This window comes from Ranitomeya imitator, chromosome 4 (genome assembly GCF_032444005.1).
Source record: "Ranitomeya imitator isolate aRanImi1 chromosome 4, aRanImi1.pri, whole genome shotgun sequence".
Lineage (NCBI taxonomy): Eukaryota > Metazoa > Chordata > Amphibia > Anura > Dendrobatidae > Ranitomeya > Ranitomeya imitator.
In genome coordinates this window covers 528,090,584-528,113,301 of record NC_091285.1, presented here as the reverse complement: position 1 = coordinate 528,113,301, position 22,718 = coordinate 528,090,584, and the positions used below count along the sequence as shown (strand labels likewise).

The 22,718-nt window shown below is 45.5% G+C and overlaps 1 protein-coding gene across 1 annotated transcript in view; it reads left to right on the top strand.

Moving 5' to 3' along the window:
- Nucleotides 1-20,643, top strand: part of VPS33B (VPS33B late endosome and lysosome associated) — a 121,728-nt gene extending 101,085 nt beyond the window's left edge. Inside the window, exons 21-24 of the mRNA XM_069766166.1 lie at nucleotides 9,545-9,646; nucleotides 15,396-15,465; nucleotides 15,562-15,678; nucleotides 16,545-20,643. Of these exons, the coding sequence (XP_069622267.1) occupies nucleotides 9,545-9,646; nucleotides 15,396-15,465; nucleotides 15,562-15,678; nucleotides 16,545-16,624 (369 nt within the window). The 3' untranslated portion in view covers nucleotides 16,625-20,643. The remainder of the gene's footprint in view (nucleotides 1-9,544; nucleotides 9,647-15,395; nucleotides 15,466-15,561; nucleotides 15,679-16,544) is intronic.
- The last annotated feature ends 2,075 nt before the right edge of the window (nucleotides 20,644-22,718 follow it).

The following is a 22,718-nucleotide window of genomic DNA, read 5'->3' as shown; positions in this document are numbered from 1 at the left end:
ACCCACCGTGCCGAACTAACAGCACGGCGGAGCACCCCTTTGCTTCTCAGAGCTTCCAGCAAAAGATAATAACAAGCTGGACAGAAAAAACAGAAAACAAACTAGAAGCACTTATCTAGCAGAGCAGCAGGCCAAAGGAAAGATGCAGTAGCTCAGATCCAACACTGGAACATTGACAAGGAGCAAGGAAGACAGACTCAGGTGGAGCTAAATAGCAAGGCAGCCAACGAGCTCACCAAAACACCTGAGGGAGGAAGCCCAGAGACTGCAATACCACTTGTGACCACAGAAGTGAACTCAGCCACAGAATTCACAACAGTTGTGTATGCGTTTTGCGGCGAAAAGCCGCAGCAAAAACGCATACAATCAACTTGTGCACATAGCCTAATAATGGATTGGGATAAATTATCCCAAGCTGGAATTACGGTTTGACCATAGCAACTTTCTCCATCGCCACATTGGGGGACACAGGACCGTGGCTGTATGCTGCTGCCACTAGTAGGCTGACACTAAGTAAATACAAAAAGGGTTAGCTCCTCTTCTGCAGTGTACACCACCCACTGGCTCCGGATAGAACCAGTTCATGCTTAGTGTCCGTAGGAGGCACACTGGGGTCTGCTATTCAGACCATTCTTTATTATTTAAATTTTTTACTTATAATTTTTACTTTTTACCTATTTTTCACAAAGATGACTGGGGCGATTGACCCTTTCAAGGGGTTGATCTTCCCCAAACAACAGGCGAGCACGGTGAGTGTCGCCTACCCGTACCCTTTCCTGTGACGTGGGATGCCAGGCCTGAGCTATTTTAGGGGCAACGGTTCCCTTCAGAGCGCCGATCTCTCCGCAACAGACGGGAACACGGAGTGTCGCCTCCATGTACCCCCTTCTGAGACAGGCCACAGCCGGACACAGCCCTGTGAAATCCTAGGGGATTGAACCCTTAAGATACACAGAGGCTCTCCCCCCATGGCGTCCGGCTGCTCCTACTGCACCACCACTGAATGAACAGCGGTGCTGCATGGAGCTGGACGGTCCCTCTTCACCTCCCCATCAAAAGTGATGGTGGATTGAGGGTTCCTGCACCGTCCCCCCGCATTACTGACTTTGCAGCAGAGAGGACCTCTGCTCCTCGAACCTCCAGCTTCAGCGGTGAGTTTCGGCAGGGAGTAGGAGGGTCTCCCAAGCGCATCGCGGGCCTGGACGCTTCTCTCGGCCAGGAACATCTAATTTAGTCCCCTCCTTCGGCCTCAACTAGGCCGCAGGCCCAAAACTCCGCCCACGGCGTGCCTCACGCCCGAAGCCCCGCCCACCGGTCTGTCACTTCACGTTCACTGCGAGAAGCGCCCTCCTAATCTCGGCGGCCATCTTCAGCCCCCCTAAGGAGAAGGGAACAAGGCTACTGCTACACTACTGGGACTGCTGCACGCTGGGGACACAGGCACAGGACCTGGGTAAGTGCTCTGCCACACTGCCCGCAGGTCCCCTCTTTATATAGCCGCACACAAGGTGCTCTGTTGATATTACAACACAAAGTGCTCCGCTGATCTTAAAGCCTCACAGAAAGTGCTTCAGCCACACACTTGCTGACCTTACAAGCACATCCCTGAAGTATTTTGGAGGGAGTATTTTTAACAGGGATACAGCATGTCTCTACCTAAAGCCTCCAAAAAGTCCTCGAAAACACATAGTGTTTTTCACCTCTTGCACCTCCTGTCAGGCTGCGCTACCAAGTGGACATACTACTCAGTTCTATCATGCTTGCGACCCTAAATGCGCTCAGGAGCCCCCCACCACGACCAAGCCCACAGTGACCTGTGCCCCTTAGTGGGCTTTGTCACTATCGCAATCTATGGCTTCTTTAACTAAGGTGATTGAGTCCCTTCAGGAGCAGGACCACTAATCCTTCTGTCTCAGAGAATTCCCCTACATCAGGGGAACCATTGGCCTGCAGGGGCCATTCTCATTCAAGACACAAACTGGCATAATCTAGAAAGCGTGTACATAGCTCGTCCCCCAGGCCCTCCGGTGCCTCGGCGTCCATTAGCTCCGCTTCTCGCTCTCCCTCTCCAGGCGCCTATAGCGACCATGACTCTGAACCTGAGTCTGATGGGCCCCTTGACCTAGAGTCGCCAGGTTATCAGACTACAGTAGATAGTCTCATTGAGGCCGTCAACCAGTCACTGCAGGTCGACGAAGAGCCCACTACTTCCCATTTGGATAATGCAGTGTCCTTTAAAAGGACCAAACGTCCTCATAGGGTGTTTGCCAATCACCCAGAGTTCCAGGACATAGTTCGGTGACATAGAGAGTGTCCGAACAAACACTTTGCAGATCAGAGATCTCTGGAGATCAGATATCTTTTCTCCCCAGACCTCCTAAAACAATGGACAGAATCGCCTCCAGTGGATTCTCCCGTGTCCCGCTTCTCCTCCAAAACTCTTCTGTCTCTGCCGGATGGATCTTTCATCAAAGATCCCACAGATCGCCTGATTGACAGCCTCGCCCGTTCGGTTTTTGAGGCATCAGGCTCGGCACTTTTTCCCCTTGTTTGCAGCTACCTGGGTAGCCAAAGCCGTGACTTACTGGGCAGATTCCCTGCATAAGGCCATTCAGAAGAGTGATCTCTCCTCCGAGATAGCGGAGTTGGCCAATCAAATTTCTTTGGCTGGTGATTACTTAGGAATCGCTTCTCTGGACACGGCTAATTGCTCTGCACTTACAGCTTCAAACGCAGTGGCGATTAGAAGGGCGCTATGCCTGAGAAACTGGCGAGTGGACTCTGCATCTAAAAAGTCCTTAACGTACCATCCCTATCAGTGGTCGCTTATTCGGCTAAAAGCTGGACCAACTGATTTCGGATGCTACAGGCGGGAAGAGTAAGTCCCTTCCCCAGCAGAGAATTAGGCGTCTAATCCGCTGACAGCTGCAGACTCGTTTTCGGTCCTTTCACAGCAATTACGGGTGGTCCTCTATGGCCAGTTCCCCTAGTTCGGGGCATCCCGCTGCCAGAGACAAAAGTCCACAGACCTCTCGTACAAGCCCAACCGCTCGTGGAAGGGCTGCCCCATGCAGTCCAGATCTAGGGGATCCAGACCCCAAAGATCCTCAACTAAATGACTCGCAACCTTGTCCGGACGACACCAGCAGAGAAGGCGGCCGCCTTCTCCGGTTTAGCCATATCTGGCTCGCAGTTGTTCACGACGAGAGGGTCAGGGATCTGGTGTCCTCTAGATACAAAATTGATTTTTCCACCTCAAACCCGATTTTTTGCCTCTCGACGTCCCGAAGCGGGAACGCGAACTTCCAGGCCATCGAGTCACTTCGCCGAGACGGTGTCATTACCCCAGTCCCAGAGAACGAAAGCTTCCAAGGTTTTTATTCAAATCTATTCACGGTCCCCAAGAAGGATGGTTCAGTCCGACCCATCCTGGATCTAATGCTTTTAAACAGATTTGTCAAAGTCCGGCATTTCAGGATGGAGTCCCTCCGTTCCGTCATCGCCTCGATGGAGCAAGGCGAGTTCCTAGCCTCCATCGACGTTCGGGATGCGTATCCTCACATTTCAATCTTCCCTCCTCACCAAAGGTTCCTTCGCTGTCCACGGAGAACATTTCCAGTTCACGGCCTTACCTTTTGGCCTCGTCACCACTCCCAGAGTCTTCACAAAGGTCATGGCGGCTGTCATGGCCATCCTACACTCTCGGGGCTTAGTCGTCCTCCCCTATTTAGATGACTTACTGGTCAAAGGCCCATCCTTCCAAGCCTGCGAGGGGTACGTCTGCATTTCTTTGGATATTCTTTCTCGGCTGGGCTGGTTAATCAACCTGAAAAAGTCTTCTCCTGTCCCAGCTTAGCAGATCTCCTTCCTGAGTATGACTCTGGACACTTCCCGAGGGTTGGTAATTCTCCCTTGGGACAAGGTCCTAGCTCTTCAACAGGGGGTCCGGACGCTCTGTCAACCGTCTCCCTGTTCCATCCATTTCGGCATGAGGATTCTTGGGAAGATGGTAGCCGGAATGGAAGCAATTCTGTTTGCGCAACTGCATCTCCGTCCTCTATAGCACGCACTATTGGATGCATGTCCTTTTTTCCCTCGATCAACCGTGTCCACTAGCCACTCGGGTCAAGCAGGCACTCCAATGGTGGACACTCCGGACCTCCCTCCTCCAAGGGAAGTCCTTCCTCCCAGTTCTTTGGCTTGTGGTCACTACCAATGCCAGCCTCCTTGGCTGGGGAGCTGTTTTTCATCATCACACTGCCCTGGGCTGCTGGAATCCTCAGGAGTCTCGCCTTCCCGTCAACGTCCTGGAGATGCGTGCGATTTGGCTGTCCCTGCGGCGGTTCCATCATCTCATAGCAGGCCGCCCCATCCGTATCCAGTCGGACAATGCCACGGCTATGGCCTATATAAATCATCAGGGGGGCACTTGCAGCAAGGCTGCAATGCGAGGTGGAACACATTCTTTGCTGGGCCAAAAGGAACCACTCGGTCATATCGGCTGTTCACATTCCAGGAGTGGAAAACTGGGCCGCAGACTTCCTAAGCCCTTAAGGCCTTGCCTCGGTAGAGTGGTCTCTCCATCAGGACATTTTCCAGCAGATCTGCCTTCTTTGGAGTACTCCGGACGTAGACATGATGGCTTCCTGGTTCAATGCAACAGTACCTCAGCCCGGTCCTGGGACCCGAGAGCAATCGGGGTGGACACACTGGTCCTTCCTTGGAGCTACTTTCGTCTTCCTTACCTGTTTCCTCCCTTGCCCTTGCTTCCGAAGGTCATCAGGAAGATCAAGGCGGAGGGGGTGCCGGTGCTCTGGATTGGCCTTGCTGAGTGTGTTACGCGGAGCTCGTTCAACTGATTGCAGACGTTCCTTGGTAACTACCAGATCGTCCGGATCTGCTTTCTCAGGGTCCGATTTACCACCAGAACTCAGGGGCCCTGTGTTTGATGGCTTGGCCGTTGAATCCTGGGTTTTGACCCAAGAGGGTTTTTCTCGCAAAGTAGTTTCCACCTTGATCAATGCTCGAAAGCCGGTGTCATTGCGCATCTATCATCGGACCTGGAAGATCTTTTTTGAATGGTAAAGAAGCAGAGGTCGCCCTCTGCTGGTTTTCAACATTCCCACCATCTTGGATATCCTTCAATCCGGCCTGGACTTGGGGCTATCGCCGAGCTCCCTCAAGGGGCAGGTCTCAGCTTTGTCCATTCTTTTCCAGCGTAAGATTGCTTCCAAACCCCAGGTGTGAACGTTCTTTCAGGGAGTCTCCCACGTGGTACCTCCCTATAGAGCACCTCTAGAGGCTTGGGACCTTAATCTGGTCCTAGGTGTCCTGCAGGAATCTCGCTTTGAGCCGTTGCAGGACATCTCTCTATCTCTCCTCTCATGGAAGGTAACCTTTCTTGTCGCAATTACTTTGATCAGAAGAGTCTCTGAGTTGGCTGCTCTTTCCTGTTGAGCTCCTTTTCTCACATTCCACCGAGACAAAGAGGTCCTCAGGCTGTCTCCCCCCTTTCTTACAAAGGTGGTGTCTTCCTTCCACCTTAACGAAGATATTGTGCTTCCTTCGTTTTGTCCTGCCCCGGCGCACAACGTGGAGAAGGCTCTTCACTCCTTGGATCTTGTGTGGTCTCTCAGAAAGTACGTGTCTAGGACGGCATCCTTTCTCTTTGGACACCCTAGCTCGTCTAGGGTGGCTGGTCAATTTAAAGAAGTCATCTCTAGTACCATCTCGGAAGATCTCTTTCTTAGGGATGATCTTCGACACCTCTCGGGGGCTAACTATTTTACCCCAGGACAAGGTGCTTTGTCTCTGGCAGGAGGTAAAAATTCTTCGGCAGCCGAGTTTCCATTCAATCCGGTTCTGCATGAAGGTCTTGGGCAGGATGGTGGCAGCTATAGAAGCGGTTCCATTCGCCCAATTCCATCTTCGTCCACTCCAACAGGCACTTCTCTCAGCCTGGGACAGGAGTCCTTTGTCTCTCAACCTCAGGTGTCGTCTGTCTCCTGGGGTCAGGCAATCCCTGATATGGTGGATGAGAAGTTCCTCCCTACTTCAGGGGAAAGCCTTTCCTCCAGTTCATTGGCTGGTAGTCACTACGGACGCCAGTCTTCTCGGTTGGGGAGTAGTGTTTCTCCAGCACACGGCTCAGGGTCGTTGGTCCCCAAGGGAATCAACCCTTCCAATCAATCTGTTGGAGATAAGGGCAATTTGGCTGGCCTTGCAGCACTTTCACCATCTTCTGGCGGGTCGCCCGGTGCGGATCCAATCGGATAATGCCACGGCCGTGGCCTACGTAAATCATCAGGGGGGCACTCACAGCAGATCAGCCATGCGCGAGGTAGGGCAAGTCCTCCGCTGGGCCGAGAACAATCACTCTGTGATCTCGGCAGTTTACATCCAGGGCAAGGAGAACTGGGCAGCGGACTTTCTGAGCCGACAGGGTCTTGCGCCCGAGGAATGGTCTCTTCACCCCGATGTTTTTCGGCAGATATGTCTACGCTGGGGAATCCCGGACGTGGATCTACTGGCCACCGGGTCGAATGCCAAAGTACCCAGGTTCGTTGCACGGTTTCGAGATCCAGGAGCAATTGCCGTAGACGCACTAGTCCTATCTTGGAACCAATTTCGTCTTCCATATCTGTTTCCCCCTCTGGCGCTGCTTCCAAAGGTCGTCAGGAAGATCAAGTTAGAGGGAGTTCCAGCAATTCTAGTCGCCCCAGATTGGCCTCGGAGGTCATGGTACGCAGACCTAGTTCAGCTGATCATCGGGGTTCCTTGGCAGCTACCAATGCAGCCAGATCTTCTGTCGCAGGGACCGATATTCCACCAGAACTTAGAGGCCCTGCGTTTGACGGCTTGGCCGTTGAATCTTGGATTCTGACCCAGGCCGGTTTTTCTCAGAAAGTAGCCTCAACTATGGTTAATGCTCAAAAGACAGCTTCAGCACGCATTTACCACCACACCTGGAAAGTCTTTCTCTCATGGTGCAGGAAGAAGGGTCTTCCTCCTCTTCGGTTTTCCATTCCTAATGTCCTAGCTTTTCTCCAATCTGGTCTAGACTCAGGTCTCGCCCCAAGTACCCTTAGGAGGCAAATATCAGCCTTATCGGTTCTTTTCCAGCGCAGGATCGCTACCAATCTGCAAGTAAAAACTTTTTTGCAGGGAGTCTCTCATATAGTCCCTCCTTACAAAGCTCCGATAGAAGCTTGGGACCTTAATTTGGTCTTGAGTGCTCTTCAGGAACCTCCATTTGAGCCCCTCCAAGACGTTCCTTTAATGTACCTTTCTTGGAAGGTTTTGTTTCTGGTAGCTATAACTTCCATTAGGCGGGTATCGGAATTAGCGGCCTTGTCCTGTCAGGCGCCGTTTCTACAATTTCATCAGGATAAGGTGGTGCTGAGACCAGCTCCTTCTTTCCTGCCAAAAGTAGTCTCCTCATTCCACATCAATGAGGACATTGTCTTGCCTTCTTTTTGTCCTGCACCTACGCACCGGGTGGAAAAAGCTCTCCATACTCTAGATTTGGTGAGAGCTCTGAGAAGATACGTTTCTCGGACCGCTTCTTTTCGAAAGACGGATGTTCTGTTCGTTCTTCCTGCGGGTCATAAAAAAGGACTCGCAGCCTCTAGATCGACCTTAGCCAGATGGATAAGAACCACTATTCAGGAGGCCTACCGTATCAAGGGTGCAGCCATCCCGGCTGGGATCAGGGCACACTCTACTCGGGCGGTAGGGGCCTCCTGGGCGCTTCGGCATCAAGCTTCAGCAGAGCAGGTTTGCAAAGCGGCCACTTGGTCCAGCCTGCACACTTTCTCTAAACATTATAATATCCACACTCAGGCCTCTGCTGATGCAAGTTTGGGAAGGAAAATTCTTCAGGCTGCGGTATCGCACCTATAGGCGGTAAGTGCCTAGGGGTTTTCATGCAGTGAGTCTTCTTCCCACCCTGGGACTGCTTTGGGACATCCCACAGTCCTGTGTCCCCCAATGAGACGATGGAGAAACAGGGATTTTTGTGTTACCGTAAAATCCTTTTCTCCGAGTCGTTCATTGGGGGACACCGCTCCCTCCCTATTCATTTTATTTGTCTATGGGGTTGTTCAGACTGTAGTATTATTCTAGACATGTTGTCTTTGTTCTAATGCTGTTTTGTTTTCTCTATCTCCTACTGCTTGTGCACCAAACTGGAGCTGTCAGGGCCAGTGGCAAGGTGTATACTATGGAGGAGGAGCTAACTTTTTTTTATACCTACTTAGTGTCAGCCTCCTGGCGGCAGTAGCATACACCCACAGTCCTGTGTCCCCCAATGAACGACTCGGAGAAAAGGATTTTACGGTGAGTAACACAAAAATTCCTGTTTTTAGCACACGAATATAGTGTTCAATATTTTACTTCTGTCTCATCCAAGTAATCCTTACTTTAAAAAAAAAAAGTCAAAGCAGCTGTAGTGCATGTGATCAAACACTATTCCAGGGGTCCCCAACCCTTCTTACTTTGAAAGCCGCATTCAGCTCTGTGAGAACGTCACAAGCCACATTCTGGCCTTCTCCTCAGAATAGTGAATTCCTGCCCCCGTCCTCAAAGTTCCAAAACCCAAAGTCCCCATTAGCGGCATAATGACAGCCAAAACTTTCCCTCACTTGGGCAGTATACTTACATGCAGGCGTGCAGAGGTTCCCACCTTACCACGATTCAGTACGCTCCCAAAAAGCACTCCCACATCCAGCAACAAGCACCTTCTCCAACTGGCAGTGTCATCTTAAAATACATATAGCAATCTGAAGAGATCTTTAAAGGCCCAAAAGGCCACTATTGGCAGGTCCAGATCTGGTCTTCTGGTGGGACTACTCATAAAAGTCAGTAGACCTGCTGGTTTGTAGCTGTTTGCTAATTATAGTGCTAATGCACAGACAGCCTTGAGCCACACATCATAGACTCTAGAGCCACATGAGGCTCCCAAGCCATGGTTGGGGACCCCTGCCCTATGGTGTGCCAGGATGAAGTCCGTGAGTGTATCCTTTAAAGATATAGGGGCGGAGTCATGAAGACTGATGTGGTGCAAGCTCGCACTACGCTAGTCTTGACAGAATACTCAGCCCCAAATTCACTAAGAGGCATACCCCGCATAATGAATTCAGTACCTCTAGCAAGTGACTTGCACTTCTGTGCTCTATATTTCTTGCATAGAAAACGCTGGTAGATTTGGTGAATACGACCCCTTCCCCAACTCTGCCCAATTCAGTGAGGTTGATCCAAAGTTGCGTGAAAACATTAGAAGTCACAACATTTTTGCCCAATTTGCCATTGTGCAAAAATGCTGCAAGTTTTCAACGCTTTAATGCCATATTTGAGGTGTAAAAGCATTGCTGAATCAGCCCATGGTGTATATACCCTGGGTGATCTCTATAATGGAGTGAATCTGTGCATTATGCCAATAATTATTCAGAAGGATACAGTGTATCTTCCTAATTATTTTTTACGTTTACTCAAGGAATGTATATGCACGCAGTTTTCTTCTCTGAGCATTAATTTTTTTTGCCAGATTCCTCGTGTAGATGGAGACTATGACTTGAAGACCCCAAAAGACATGGCCTATGTTTTCAGTGGGGCTTATACGCCACTAAGTTGCAAATTAATAGAACATGTAAGTCAGTTATTCATTCTTTTATTTGTATATCTGTGTGTGTATATATGTATGTGTGTGTATATACAGTGGTTTGAAAAATTGTTTGCCCCCTTCCTAATCTTCTATTCTTTTGCATGTCTGTCACTGTTAAATGTTTCAGATCACAAAACAAATTAAAATATTAGACAAAATAACGCAAGTAAACACATAATGCAGTTTTTAAATGAAAGCCTTTATTATTAAGGGAAAAAGAAATCCAAACCTACAGGGCCCTGTGTGAAAAATTACTTAAAAAGGACCTGCCTGACAAAGTGAAGTAGATCAAAAGATCCTCAAAATCTAGACATTATGACGCGATTCAAACAAATTCTGGAACAAATGATAAACAAAATAATTGAAATCCATCAGGCTGGAAGAGGTTATAAAACCATTTCTAAAGCTTTGGGACTCCAGCGCACCACAGTGAGAGCCATTGTCCACAAATGGCGGAAACATGGAACAGTGGTGAACCTTCCCAGGAGTGGCCGGCTAACCAAAATTACTCCAAGAACACAGCAACAACTCATTCAAGAGGTCACAAAATACCCCACAGCAACATCCAAAGAACTGCAGGCCTCACTTGCTTCAGATAAGGTCAATGTTCATGACTCCACCATAAGAAAGATACTAGACAAAAATGGCCTGCGCGGCAGAGTTCCAAGATGAAAACCACTGCAATGAGAATATAAAGGCTTGTCTCAGTTTTACCAGAAAACATCTTGATGATCCCCATGACTTTTGGGAGAATACTCTGGACTGACAAGACAAAAGTTGAACTTTTTGGAAGGTGTATGTCCCATTACATCTGGTGTAGAAGTAACACATCATTTCAGAAAAGGAACATGATACCAACAGTAAAATATGGTGGTGGTAGTGTGGTGGTCTGGGGCTGTTTTGCTGCTTGAGGACCTGGAAGACTTGCTTTGGTAAATGGAACTATGAATTCTGCTGTCTACCAGAAAATCCTGAAGGAGAATGTCCAGCCATCTGTTTGTGACTTCATGGCTTCATGGAGCAGGACAATGATCCAAAACACACCAGCAAGTCCACCTCTTAATGGCTTAAGAATAACAAAATTTAAGACTTTAGAGTGGCCTAGTCAAAGTCCCGACCTTAATCTGATAGTTGCTGTGGCATTACCTTTAAAAAAGTGGTTCATGCTCGGAAACCCTCCCAAGAATACTGCACAAATGAGTGGGCCAAAATTCCTTCAGAGCATTGTAAAAGATTAATTGTCAGTTATAGCAAATGCTTGATTGCAGATGTTACTGCTAAGGGCGACCCAAGTAGTTATTAGGTTTAGGGGGCAATCACTTTTTCACACAGGGCCCTGTAGGTCTGGATTTCTTTTTCCTTTAATAAAAAAGACCGTCATTTAACAACTGCATTTTGTGTTAACTTTTATTGTCTTTGTCTAATATTTCAATTTGTTTGGTGATCTGAAACATTTAATTGTGACAGACATGCAAAAGAATAGGAAATCAGGAAGGGTACAAACACTTTTTCATACCACTATATGCATCTAAAGTGAGTGAAATAAGTATTTAACACATCAATTTTCTTAAATATATTTCTAAAAGTGCTGCTGACATGAAATTCACCCCAGAGGTTGTCGGAAACAACCCATCCAGTCTACACAGGCAAAGAAATCAAACCTTGGATGTCCATAAATTTAAGTTGTGTAGTAATCAGAAATAGTAGTAAAGGTATTGGCCTGCACTTTGTCATATGGCGAGGTGCTGGTGTAACCAGCCAAATGACCCTTAGTCCATTCAATGAAAATTCACCGCACACACTGTATTTTTGTGGTGATGCCAAAAAATAATATTTATAAATGCAGGCTTTGCTGACAGAGGTGTCCACATTCACCCAGGAATTCAGACATCGGCGCAACGCCAAAACAACGCATGCGGAGGCAACCGCATACATTCGCATGGTCTGCATACCCAATGATAAAGATAGGAACGCAGGACGCATGCCGACGTAGGCGGAGCTGAATGGAAGAGGTGCGGCAGAGGGTGGGGCTTAATGGAGGAACTACTCAGCCCTCTGCAGCCCTCCCGTTCGCAAGTGTGAAACCAGCCTTAGAGAGCTCACATTGCACACTACCCTGATCCTGGAAATAGCCCCATACAAACTGCATCTATTTCCATGACTAAAGAATTACCAACAACATATTGAATAAGACCTGGGACAGGTCGAAACGTCACTCAAATATAGTCACTTTAGAATTTTCTCCTGCGCTTTACCTATTTCTATTTTTTTTGTTCCCAGAAATCAGAAATGGCACAGGGAAAAAGTATTGAACACATGAAGAAAGAGAGGTGCAAAAAGTCATTGGAAAGTCATGACAACAGCTGAAAACTATCAGTGATTAGAAAGCAATCCTACCACTTAGTGAAAAATATTAGCTGGTTCAACAGATGGCCTATAAAAAGGTATCTCATTACTAAGGTGCCACACAAGAAACCTCTTATTATGGGTAAAATCAGTGAACTGTCTCAAGACCTTTGCACCTTTATTGTTGCAAAACATACTTATGGCATTGGTAACGCAAGAATTTCTAAACTACTGAAGGTTCTAGTGAGCACTGTTGGGATCATAATCAGGAAGTAGAAAGAACGTAATGTCACCATAAACTGGCCATGTCCAGGTGCTTCCCGCAAAATTTCAGACAGAGGAGTGAAAAGAATCATTAGAAGAGTTGTCCAAGATCTAAGAACTATCTGTTGAGAGCTACAAAAAGACCTGGAATCAGCAGGTACAATTGTTTCAAAGAAAACTATAAATAAAGCACTCAACCTCCATGGACTGTATGCACTCTTACCACGCAAGACTCCTATTGCTGGACAAAAATCCTGTTCATGTGCATTTAAAGTTTGCTCAACAACATTTAGACAAACTTGTGAAATACTGGGAGAATATAGTCTGGTCAGATGGAACTAAAATTGAACTCTTTGGATGCCATAACACACACCATATTTGGAGGCCAAAAGGCACTGCATATAACCCCAAAAACACCATACCAACAGTGAAGTTTAGAGGTGGGAAGATTGTGGTGTGGGGCTGCTTTTTAGCATAAGGCATCGGCAAACTTCTTGTAATTAAGGGAAGGATGAATGGATAAATGTACCGAGACATTCTTGAAAAAAATCTGCTGCCATCTATCAAGATAATTTAGATGAAACTAGGATGGACATTTCAGCAAGACAGTGTTCCCAAACACACAGGAAATGCTCAATTGGTTTCAGAGAAAGAAAATAAAGCTGCTAGAATGGCCCAGCCAGTCACCTGACCTGAATCAATTAAAAAATTTATGGAAGAAACTAAAGCTCAGAGAACATAGACGGAGCCCACGGAACCTTCAGGATTTGAAGAATCTGGAAGAATGGGACAAAATCACACCTTAGCAATACTTGCAACTAGTTTCTCGATACAGGAGGTGTCTTAAAGCGGTCATCACCAACATACTGTAGGCTTTTGTACAAAGTGTTAATTAAATTTCATTAAGTGTGTTTGATACTTTTTCCCTGTGTCATTTTTCATTATTACACAATTTATGGACATCTATGGTTTGATTCCTTTGCCTGTGTGGATTGGATGGGTTGTTACTGACACTTGGTGACAATTTCATGTCAATAGCACCTTTAGAAATATACACTACTCAAAAAAATAAAGGGAACACTTAAACAACAGAATATAACTCCATGAAAATCAAACTTCTGTGAAATCAAACTGTCCACTTAGGAAGCAACACTGTTTGACAATCACTTTCACATGCTGTTGTGCAAATGCAACAGACAACAGATGGAAATTATTGGCAATTATCAAGACACACTCAATAAAGGAGTGGTTCTGCAGCTGGGGACCACAGACCACATCTTATTACCAATGCTTTCTGGCTGATGTTTTGGTCACTTTTGAATGTTGGTTGTGTTTTCACACTCGTGGTAACATGAGACAGACTCTACAACCCACACCAGTGGCTCAGCTAGTGCAGCTCATCCAGGATGGCACATCAATGCAAGCTGTGGCAAGAAAGTTTGCTGTATGTCAGTGTAGTGTCCTTTAGCTGGAAGCACTGCCAGGAGACAGTTCAGTACACCAGGAGACATGGAGGAGGCCATAGGAGGGCAACAACCCAGCAGCAGGACCGCTACCTCAGCCTTTGTGCAAGGAGGAACAGGAGGAGCACTGGCGGAGCCCTGCAAAATGACCTCTAGCAGGCCAAAAATGTGCATGTCTGCACAAACGGTTAGAAACCAACTCCATGAGGATGGTCTGAGTGCCTGATGTCCACAGATGGCCGTGGAGAGCGATCTGCTGCCTTCAACATCCTTCAGCATGACTGGTTTGGCAGTGTGTCAGTAATGGTGTGGGGTGGCATTTCTTTGGAGGGCCGCATAGCCCTCCATTTGCTCACCAGAGGTAGCCTGACTGCCATTAGGTACCGAGATGAGATCCTCAGACCCCTTGTGAGACCATATGCTTGTGTGGTTGGCCCTGGGTTCCTCACTATGCAGGACAATGCCAGACCTCATGTGGCTGGAAGGCATTGAAGCTATGGACTTGCCCACCCGTTCCCCAGACCTAAATCCGATTGAACACATCTGGGACATCATGTCTCGCACCATCCACCAAAGTCACATTGCACCACAGACTGTCCAGGAGTTGTCGGATGCTTTAGTCCAGGTCTGGGAGGAGATCCCTCAGGAGACCATCCGCTGCCTCATCAGGAGCATGCCCAGGCGTTGTAGGGTCGTCATACAGGCACGTGGAGGCCACGCACACTACTGAGCATCATTTCCTTGTCTTGACACATTTCCACTGAAGCTGGATCAGCCTGTATCCTCATTTTCCACTTTGATTTTGATCATCATTCCAACTCCAGAACTCCTTGGGATATTAGTTGTGATTTACGTTGATCATTTTTAGGTTTTATTGTTGTCAACACATTCCACTATGTAATGGATAAAGATTTACAACTGGAATATTTCATTCAGTGATATCTAGGATGTGGGATTTTAGTGTTCCCCTTATTTTTTTGAGCAGTGTATTTAGTTAGAAAATTGGTAATGTGTTCAGTACTTATTTCATCTGCTGTATGTATCCCGCTTCGCTTATATTCTGTGACGTCTAAAGTGATGTTCCTAGTGAGGAATAATGTTCTGTTTTGCATCCTGTTTTGTATCTAGGGATGTAAAAAGTGTCCAGAGAATTTTATCATCGTGCAACAATCATTAGTAGTTGGGAAATGTAAAGATCGGTTCACAGGAAGGAGTCCCATTTCATATCTGACAAAGTAGAATTTTCTAAAACAATCATCCCACCATAGTACAACTGGTAATATTTAAGTACAAAACAAGACAGAACATAGGTCCACGGGAGAGATTCCTGTTCATAATGAAGATCCCCAACAAGTTATTATTAAAAGTTGTATAACTAGTACAAGCTTGATTTTACTGTTGGAAATCCCTGTGTTACTCACAAAAGCAGTGGACTTTGTCATGCCAATGCTCATGTTGAGTAGCGTGCATCTCCGTCAGCTTGATGCAGAACCGAACAATGGTGCCGCTAACAGCCGATTCTTACATAGGGTTTGCGCAGTTATTTTAGAGCATGTGAGATCCACTTTCCTAAAAGTAGAAAACCCCTTTTAGTATTCATGCTGTGCTATTATAGTATTTAAAACCATACACCACGTGTTTATAAGTGTACTATTTTTCAGGTTTTGATGCGTAAAAGTTGGACCGGTCTTGAAGAAGTGACACGTCTACTCAATAGCAATGAGTTTTCCGGTATTTGTTTTTCCATACCATTGTGATTTTTAAAAATACCAGCCTGACAGAAGTTTGTGAAACTCTATAATAATTGTGTTTTGCTTTTATATGCAGAACAACTCTCGGAGAGGAATTCTTTCTCGGATTCTAATAGGACCATTGTTGTAGTTTTCCTTGGTGGATGCACATTTTCTGAGATCTCGGCTTTGAGGTTTTTAGGAAAAGATATAGGTAAAATACGAGCAATTTAAAACATTAAGGGGTTTTAAAGACTTTAGACAATTTTCTTCAGTCACACTATGTAACTGCAGGTCACCGAATCATGACAGTGTGCAATGTGCGCACTGTCACAATTCTTTTATTCCCAGTGTGCGTGTGCCGTGACCTTACCTCAAAGTCTTACTTTGGGAGAAGTCTAAGATTTCTTATTCGGTAAAAAAAAAAGTGCCAATGCATACAGGTCCAATTATGCCTTTTAAGGCCTCCTATCTCTTTGGGCCTCTGTGTAGTGTCTGAATGCCTGAGTGTCAGTCTGCCATTTTTCATTCAGAATGTCGATGTGGGGTCCCTCTTCTCAATCAAATTTGGCCACTGCTACCATCAAAGAGAGTAATTACTGCAGTGGTGGCAGCAGCTACTCTAGCCGCAGTTTCTTAGGAAACTGGACAATTAGCGGACATCTTACGATGCATGCTAAACTAGGGACAGAAGGTAACAATGGATAAGTTGTTGAGGTTGGGGGGGTCCTTGACTGATCTATCAGCACAGGGAAAGAGGAGAATGCACGATATGACTAGGAAATTAATAAGTAGCAGGTTGCAGTTGAAGTGTTGGCTTGATGACCTGTGGGTTCCCTAGTCTGTAAGATCCAGTCGTAACAATTACTACTACGATCCCACTGTTTGAAGGGAATGATTGCATATCTTGCCATTTTTCCCCTTGACTTCAAAGGGAAAACATATTATTGAGAAAACTACATGCACAATCTCAGTATTTAGCTTTTACATGGGAACCCATTTATTGGATTTTCAGTAGGTACCACTGCTTGGAATATGTGCTACATCTGGATCATTGAAGTATTTTGTTTTTATTTTCAGGTTGCAAATTTGTCTTTCTGACCACAGCAATTACAAATGGGGCACGGTTACTGGAATCAATGACCGAGACCAAGTCATGAGCCATCGGAGTCTCCTTTACTTTTTAGACCTCATCATTGGGTGAATTCAGACGCTGGGATTTATTTTATAAAGTACACTTTATTTTAGTATAAAACTTGAGGTTTCTGTCCAAAAGATCATTCCTCTGGAAAAAGAATGAAGATATTTCTGAGTACCTCTAGTGCTTATTGAAGAGAATATGGGGTAAGACCATTGGAGAGATGGCTGTCATGATCTCTTATGCAATGACGTAAGGAAATTCATCTGTCAGTTTCTTACAGAAAGGATCTCCAAATTCCAATTATAATGGGATGAAGCCGAATTTTGCCAATTGTAATTCTTGTAAATATGCCTTTGTTTGTTCTGTACTGCCTAATGTTTGTTCTTATTTGCCACTTGATGACTCAGTTAATTACAGAAAATTAAGGTACAGTACACATAAACCATTGTATCTGTACCATCTGAATGTTTTAAAGAAATTTCCCTTTTCCATTTGCCAAAATAAAATCTGACAACTCACAATAATAACATTGCCAATTAAAGTAAGTGGTAGCAGTAGGGCAAGCTTATATTTTGTCTCTTTTTGTTTTTTTAAATTCTTTTACTTTTTTGTATTATATATAAAAAGGAAAATTTAAATGTACAACTCCAATTCCAAAATAGTTGGGACTCTGTGTAAAATGTAAAAACAATTGCAATGATTTGGAAATATCGTTGTGTTTTATTCATTGGTTTCCATTTCATTTGAAAACAAATAACTCATTTAGAAACTGATGGTAGCAACACATCTTAAAAAACTTTGGGCAAGGCCATGTCTACCATTGTGCATCATTCCCTTGTCTTCTTACAACAGTCTGAAAGCATCTGGGATTGAGGAGACCAATTGCTGTAGTTTTAAGAGCGGAACATTGCCCCGTTCCGATCTGATGTGAGATTCTAGCTGGGTCCTTGTCCTGGGTCTTTTCTGGATTTTTCATTTCAGTATGTGCCAAATATTTTTTCTTAGAGAAAGGTCTGGACTGCTGGCAACCAGTTCATCACCTGAACTCCTCTTCTGTGAAGCCATGCTGTTGTGATGGATGAAGTATGTGGTTTAGCATTGTCCTCCTGAAATATGCAAGGATTTCCCGGTAATAGATTTCTGAATGGGGGAGCATATGTTGTTCTAAAACCTGTTGTGAATTCTGTGGCAGAGCTCCCTCCTGTGGTCACAAGTGGTACTTCGGCTGGTTCTCCCTGTGAGCTTCCGTTGGTGGAGGAAAGTGGTACTGCGGCTTCTGAATTTCCTTCCTCAGGTGATGTGGTGAAGTCGTTAGGTGCTGCTCTATTTAACTCCACCTAGTGCTTTGATCCTGGCCTCCAGTCAATGTTCTAGTATTGGACCTGTTTCCTCCTGGATCGTTCCTGTGGCCTGCTGCTCTGCATAGCTAAGTTCCTCTTTGCTATTTGTTTGCTGTTTTTTTCTGTCCAGCTTGTCAATTTGTTTTTTACTGCTTGCTGGAAGCTCTGGGACGCAGAGGGTGTACCTCCGTGCCGTTAGTTCGGTACGGAGGGTCTTTTTGCCCCCTTTGCGTGGTTTTTGTAGGGTTTTGTGTTGACCGCAAAGTTACCTTTCCTATCCTCGCTCTGTTCAGAAAGTTGGGCCTCACTTTGCTAAATCTATTTCATCTCTACGTTTGTCCTTTCATCTTAACTCACAGTCATTATATGTGGGGGCTGCCTTTTCCTTTGGGGTATTTCTCTGAGGCAAGGTAGGCTTATTTTCTATCTTCAGGCTAGCTAGTTTCTCAGGCCGTGCCGAGTTGCATAGGGAGCGTTAGGCGCAATCCACGGCTGCCTTTAGTGTGGTTGGAGAGGATTAGGGATTGCGGTCAACAGAGTTCCCACGTCTCAGAGCTCGTTCTTGTTTTTTGGGTTATTGCCAGGTCACTGTATGTGCGCTGACCTCTATGTCCATTGTGGTACTGAATTACCTTTCATAACAAAAACCTCTATATAATGCTCAAGAGGTTCTAAAACCTCTAGACAATGCCACCTAAGATGAGTAAGCTGCTTTTACCATAGGCAGTAATGCATCCGCCACCATCAGAGATACAGCTTTTCAACTGTGCACTGATGGTAAATGGGATGGTGTCTGTGGTTTCCATAAGGAATTTCACATTTTGATTAATTGACCACAGAACACTTTTCCATTTTGCCTCAGCCCATTTTAAATGAGCTATGGCCCAGAGAAGATGGCAGCGTTATTGCTTTTGTTTTCCTCTTTACATGATAGAGCTTTCACTTGCATTTGTGGATTGCCCGACGCATGCAGTGATTTGCAATGTCCTTGTCCGTTGTGCAAATTAATGTCTCCAGAATCTCTGGATCTTTGGTATTATGTACTGTAAATGGTGGGATATTCTAGGATTTTATATTTTTATGTTGATGACAATTTTTTGGAAATTGTTTAACAATCGTTACACAATTCAAAGACTGGTGAACCTGGCTGTTGTGAATTCCGCTCTTGGGCTCCCTCCGTTGGTTGTAAGTGGCACTTTTGTGAGTTCTGCTCTTGGGCTCCCTCTTGTGGTTTCAAGTGGTATGGCTGCTCCTTGGATTTAGCTGTCAGCAGCTGCCTCCACTGATCGTCTTTTCTGCTCGGCTATTTATGCCTGGCTCTTTCCTTCAGCCAGTGCCACTTGTAAATGGTTCCTGGTTGGATTCACATCTCTTTGGATTTCCCTGTTATCCTGACCAGTTCAGCAAAGCTAAGTTTTTGCTTGCTCTTTTCTGTCCACAGATTGTGGACTTATCCGTTCTGTGCTTTCTATGTTTGTCCAGCTTATCAGTATGAATTAACTCTGTGTTGCTGGAAGCTCTGGGAAGCAGATTTACCCTCCACACCTTTAGTCAGGTGTGGAGATTTTTGTAATCTCTGCGTGGCCTCCTGTGCTCATCCTGGTTTCATTCTGTGTATGTCCTTTCCCTCTCCACTCACAGTCATTATTTGTGGGGGGCTAATCTATCCTTTGGGTATTTTCTCTGAGGCAAGATAGTTTTCCTGCTTCTATCTTTAGGGGTAGTTAGCTCTTAGGCTGTGAAGAGGTGCCTAGGGAGAGTTAGGAGCATTCCACGGCTACTTCTAGTGTTGTGTTGAGCTTAGGGACTGCGGTCAGTACAGATACCACTTCTTCCGAGTTCGTTCCATGTTGCTCCTAAACCACCAGATCATAACACCTGGCCATCTTTGCTTCTGAGGGACTCTGCTTCTCTAACATGCTCTATTTATATACAGTCATGTGACTTAGTTGAATATTGACTCTCTGGATATTTTTCATTAGTATCACATACTTTTCCAGCCTTTTGTTAACCCTGTTCCAACTTTTTTTTTTTTTTTAGATTTGTTGCCAACATCAGTTACTCAATGTGTTAATGAGGATGTCCACTACTTTTAACATTGGTAACCTATCCTTAGGAAAGGTCATCAATGTCTGATCGCTGGGGGTGCGTCACCCGACCCGCTTGCCGATCAGCTGTTTTTGCATCCGTCCGGAAGTGTTCAGTTACAGAGCTGCCCTGTTAATGGCGGCGGCCAGGTACTTCACATCTGCATCCTATACAGATAAATAGGGGGCTGATGTGCAATACCTGGCTGCGGCCACCATCAGTAGACGGAGCAGCTCTGTTACGAGGACTTCTGGCCGGCATCGAGAACAGCTAATCGATGGAGGGGGTGGGGGCGGCACCTGCTCCGATGAGACATTGATGACCTATCCAAGGATAGGTCATCAATGGTGAAGTAGTGATCAACCTCTTTAACTTTTTCAAATTATATGGACAATTGTCTAACTTTCACAGTCTGATCTGTGTTCTGTTGTGAATAAAATATGGTAGAAGAGATTTTCCTAAGCATTGCTTGTTTTCTTTACATTTTACATAGCATTCCAACTTTTCTGACTTTCAGATTGTATTTAGAACATTGTATACTGAAGATTGCAGTAATTTACCATGCAGCACATGAGAAGACAAAGTAAATGAATAAACACTGTGTACACAATGGATCTACACATTTTATGACTTTGATATTAGGTGGTTTCTTCTCATGCCTACTTTCCACGATGTGAAGCCATGTCCAAAATCATTGACTGTCCATATTGAAAATAGAGGATTTTTGCAACAATGGCAGTAAATAATATTTTTATATAGATACATCTTTTATTTTCTACTAGATGAAGGCCCGATGCTATCTCATCGGGAGGGTAATGACGTGCCGATGGGGGCATGCTGCAAAGCCGGCCCCCATTGGCACGTCACCACCCTGCCGATGCGATAGCATCGGGCCTCCAGTATAGTATACAGTATTTCTCTGGAGCCCCGCCTCTCACCGTCTCCACCGCTCTCCGCACTCATGAGCCCCGAGATCAGCAGCGCGGAGAGCAGCATCTCCAGGATCTATCTGCCGGGCCTGCTCACATCCATGTGAGCGGCGATCAGCACTCTGCCCGCCAACATGGCCGCCGCCACTAGGATTGTTGGCAGGATGAGTGAGGGGAGACGGGGGGCAGCGCAGAGGAGCGACTGAGAGGAGCGCGAGGAGCGAGGTGAGACTGGGAGTGAGGGGAGACGGGGAGCGACGGACAGAAGAGAGGGGAGACGAGGAGCGTCGGACAGACTGGTACCACCAGCGGGTGACATATTGGAATACCCATAACTTGGCGCCAACCCATAGCTGGTGTGACATTTCTGGTGGAGGTGCCCGCCAGCTCTATACTCCTATTCCAGCGTTCCTTTCCATAACACTACCATGTATAAACAGTCTTACTGAATCTGAGCATTATTGTGATTGAAGATAGTAAATTGTTCATTTATATTTAAGCTTCAGCTATATATGTACAGAATAACACATATATTAGGCTAGAATACAATTTTTGTGATCGTGTTTCAACCAAAACAAGGACAACTTCTGTTCTCTCCTAAAATGAAAAATTTGAGTAAATATTTTCTTGAAATGATAGAACATCTGTTTTATAGCTGGGTTCTTGCGAAGTTCTTCTATTTAGTCTGGATATCTATGGATACATTGACAGCTGGGTGTTACCAGTTAGGTGTGTGTCTCTACACTGTCCAATCATGGATGACCATATCAGACTCTGCAAAGACACCCCCCCAAATGGTGACACCCATCTGTCACTGTTCATAGGTATTCGGGAGGAACAACAGAGGAGCAGAGCAACACAGAGTTATTGAAAATCTCTAGAATTGTTATGAAGGAGACGTGCCAGGAGTGGTCAGGCTCATAATTTTTGTGTCCACTTTTTTTTGGTGCTCCAAAATCTGCATGTGTGATTCCAGCTGTATACTTTTATTTAGCACATGGACTTCTTATTTCTTTATTTTCTACATTTTTTTCACTTGGCATGTTCCAGTTGCCATGATTTTGAGAACATACAGTTTGGAAGTGTGTGGTTACACATGTATCTACATACAGTAAGTTCATATATACTGTATGTAGCCAAAAGTAGATACAAAACCTATGGGTTTTAAACTGGAGTTTCCTATTTTTGAGGTGCAAATGGACCAAATGTGAGGGGCACTGAAGAGGCCGTAGTGGTACTTGGAATGAACAGCTTGTGTTTTTGCCATTTTTACTGCTGCTTATAATGTTTAAAGGGAATCTGTCAGCTGCCCCAGCCCCCCAAAACCCCCACCATGTCTTATTGTCCCCTATATCTACTTTCTATCAAGGGCCATTTTGAAGATTGATTGCGGAGTCACCATGAAATCAAATTAACAGCTGTGTTTATGCTAGTTAGTGGGTGACTAGTCATGGGGGCGCTGATTTTCTCAGGCTGATCCTTCCTTTAACCATGTTATCATTACAGTCGACTCTTTAACAGTGCGCATGTCTTTTGGAGGTAGCAGTAAAGTATGATGTCTAATCATTCTTATCACACATTAATCACTCTTGGTGATTGATATGCCTATTCCTGATTGACGAGGGGTGCACAAAAATAAATTCTAAGGATTTGTGTATTTTTAATAAGGTAATGTACACAGAAGGACAGAATTTTACTAATCTTTTTTCCCCCTTCTATATTTGGCTCAAAAACTCCATCATTAAAGAGGTTATCT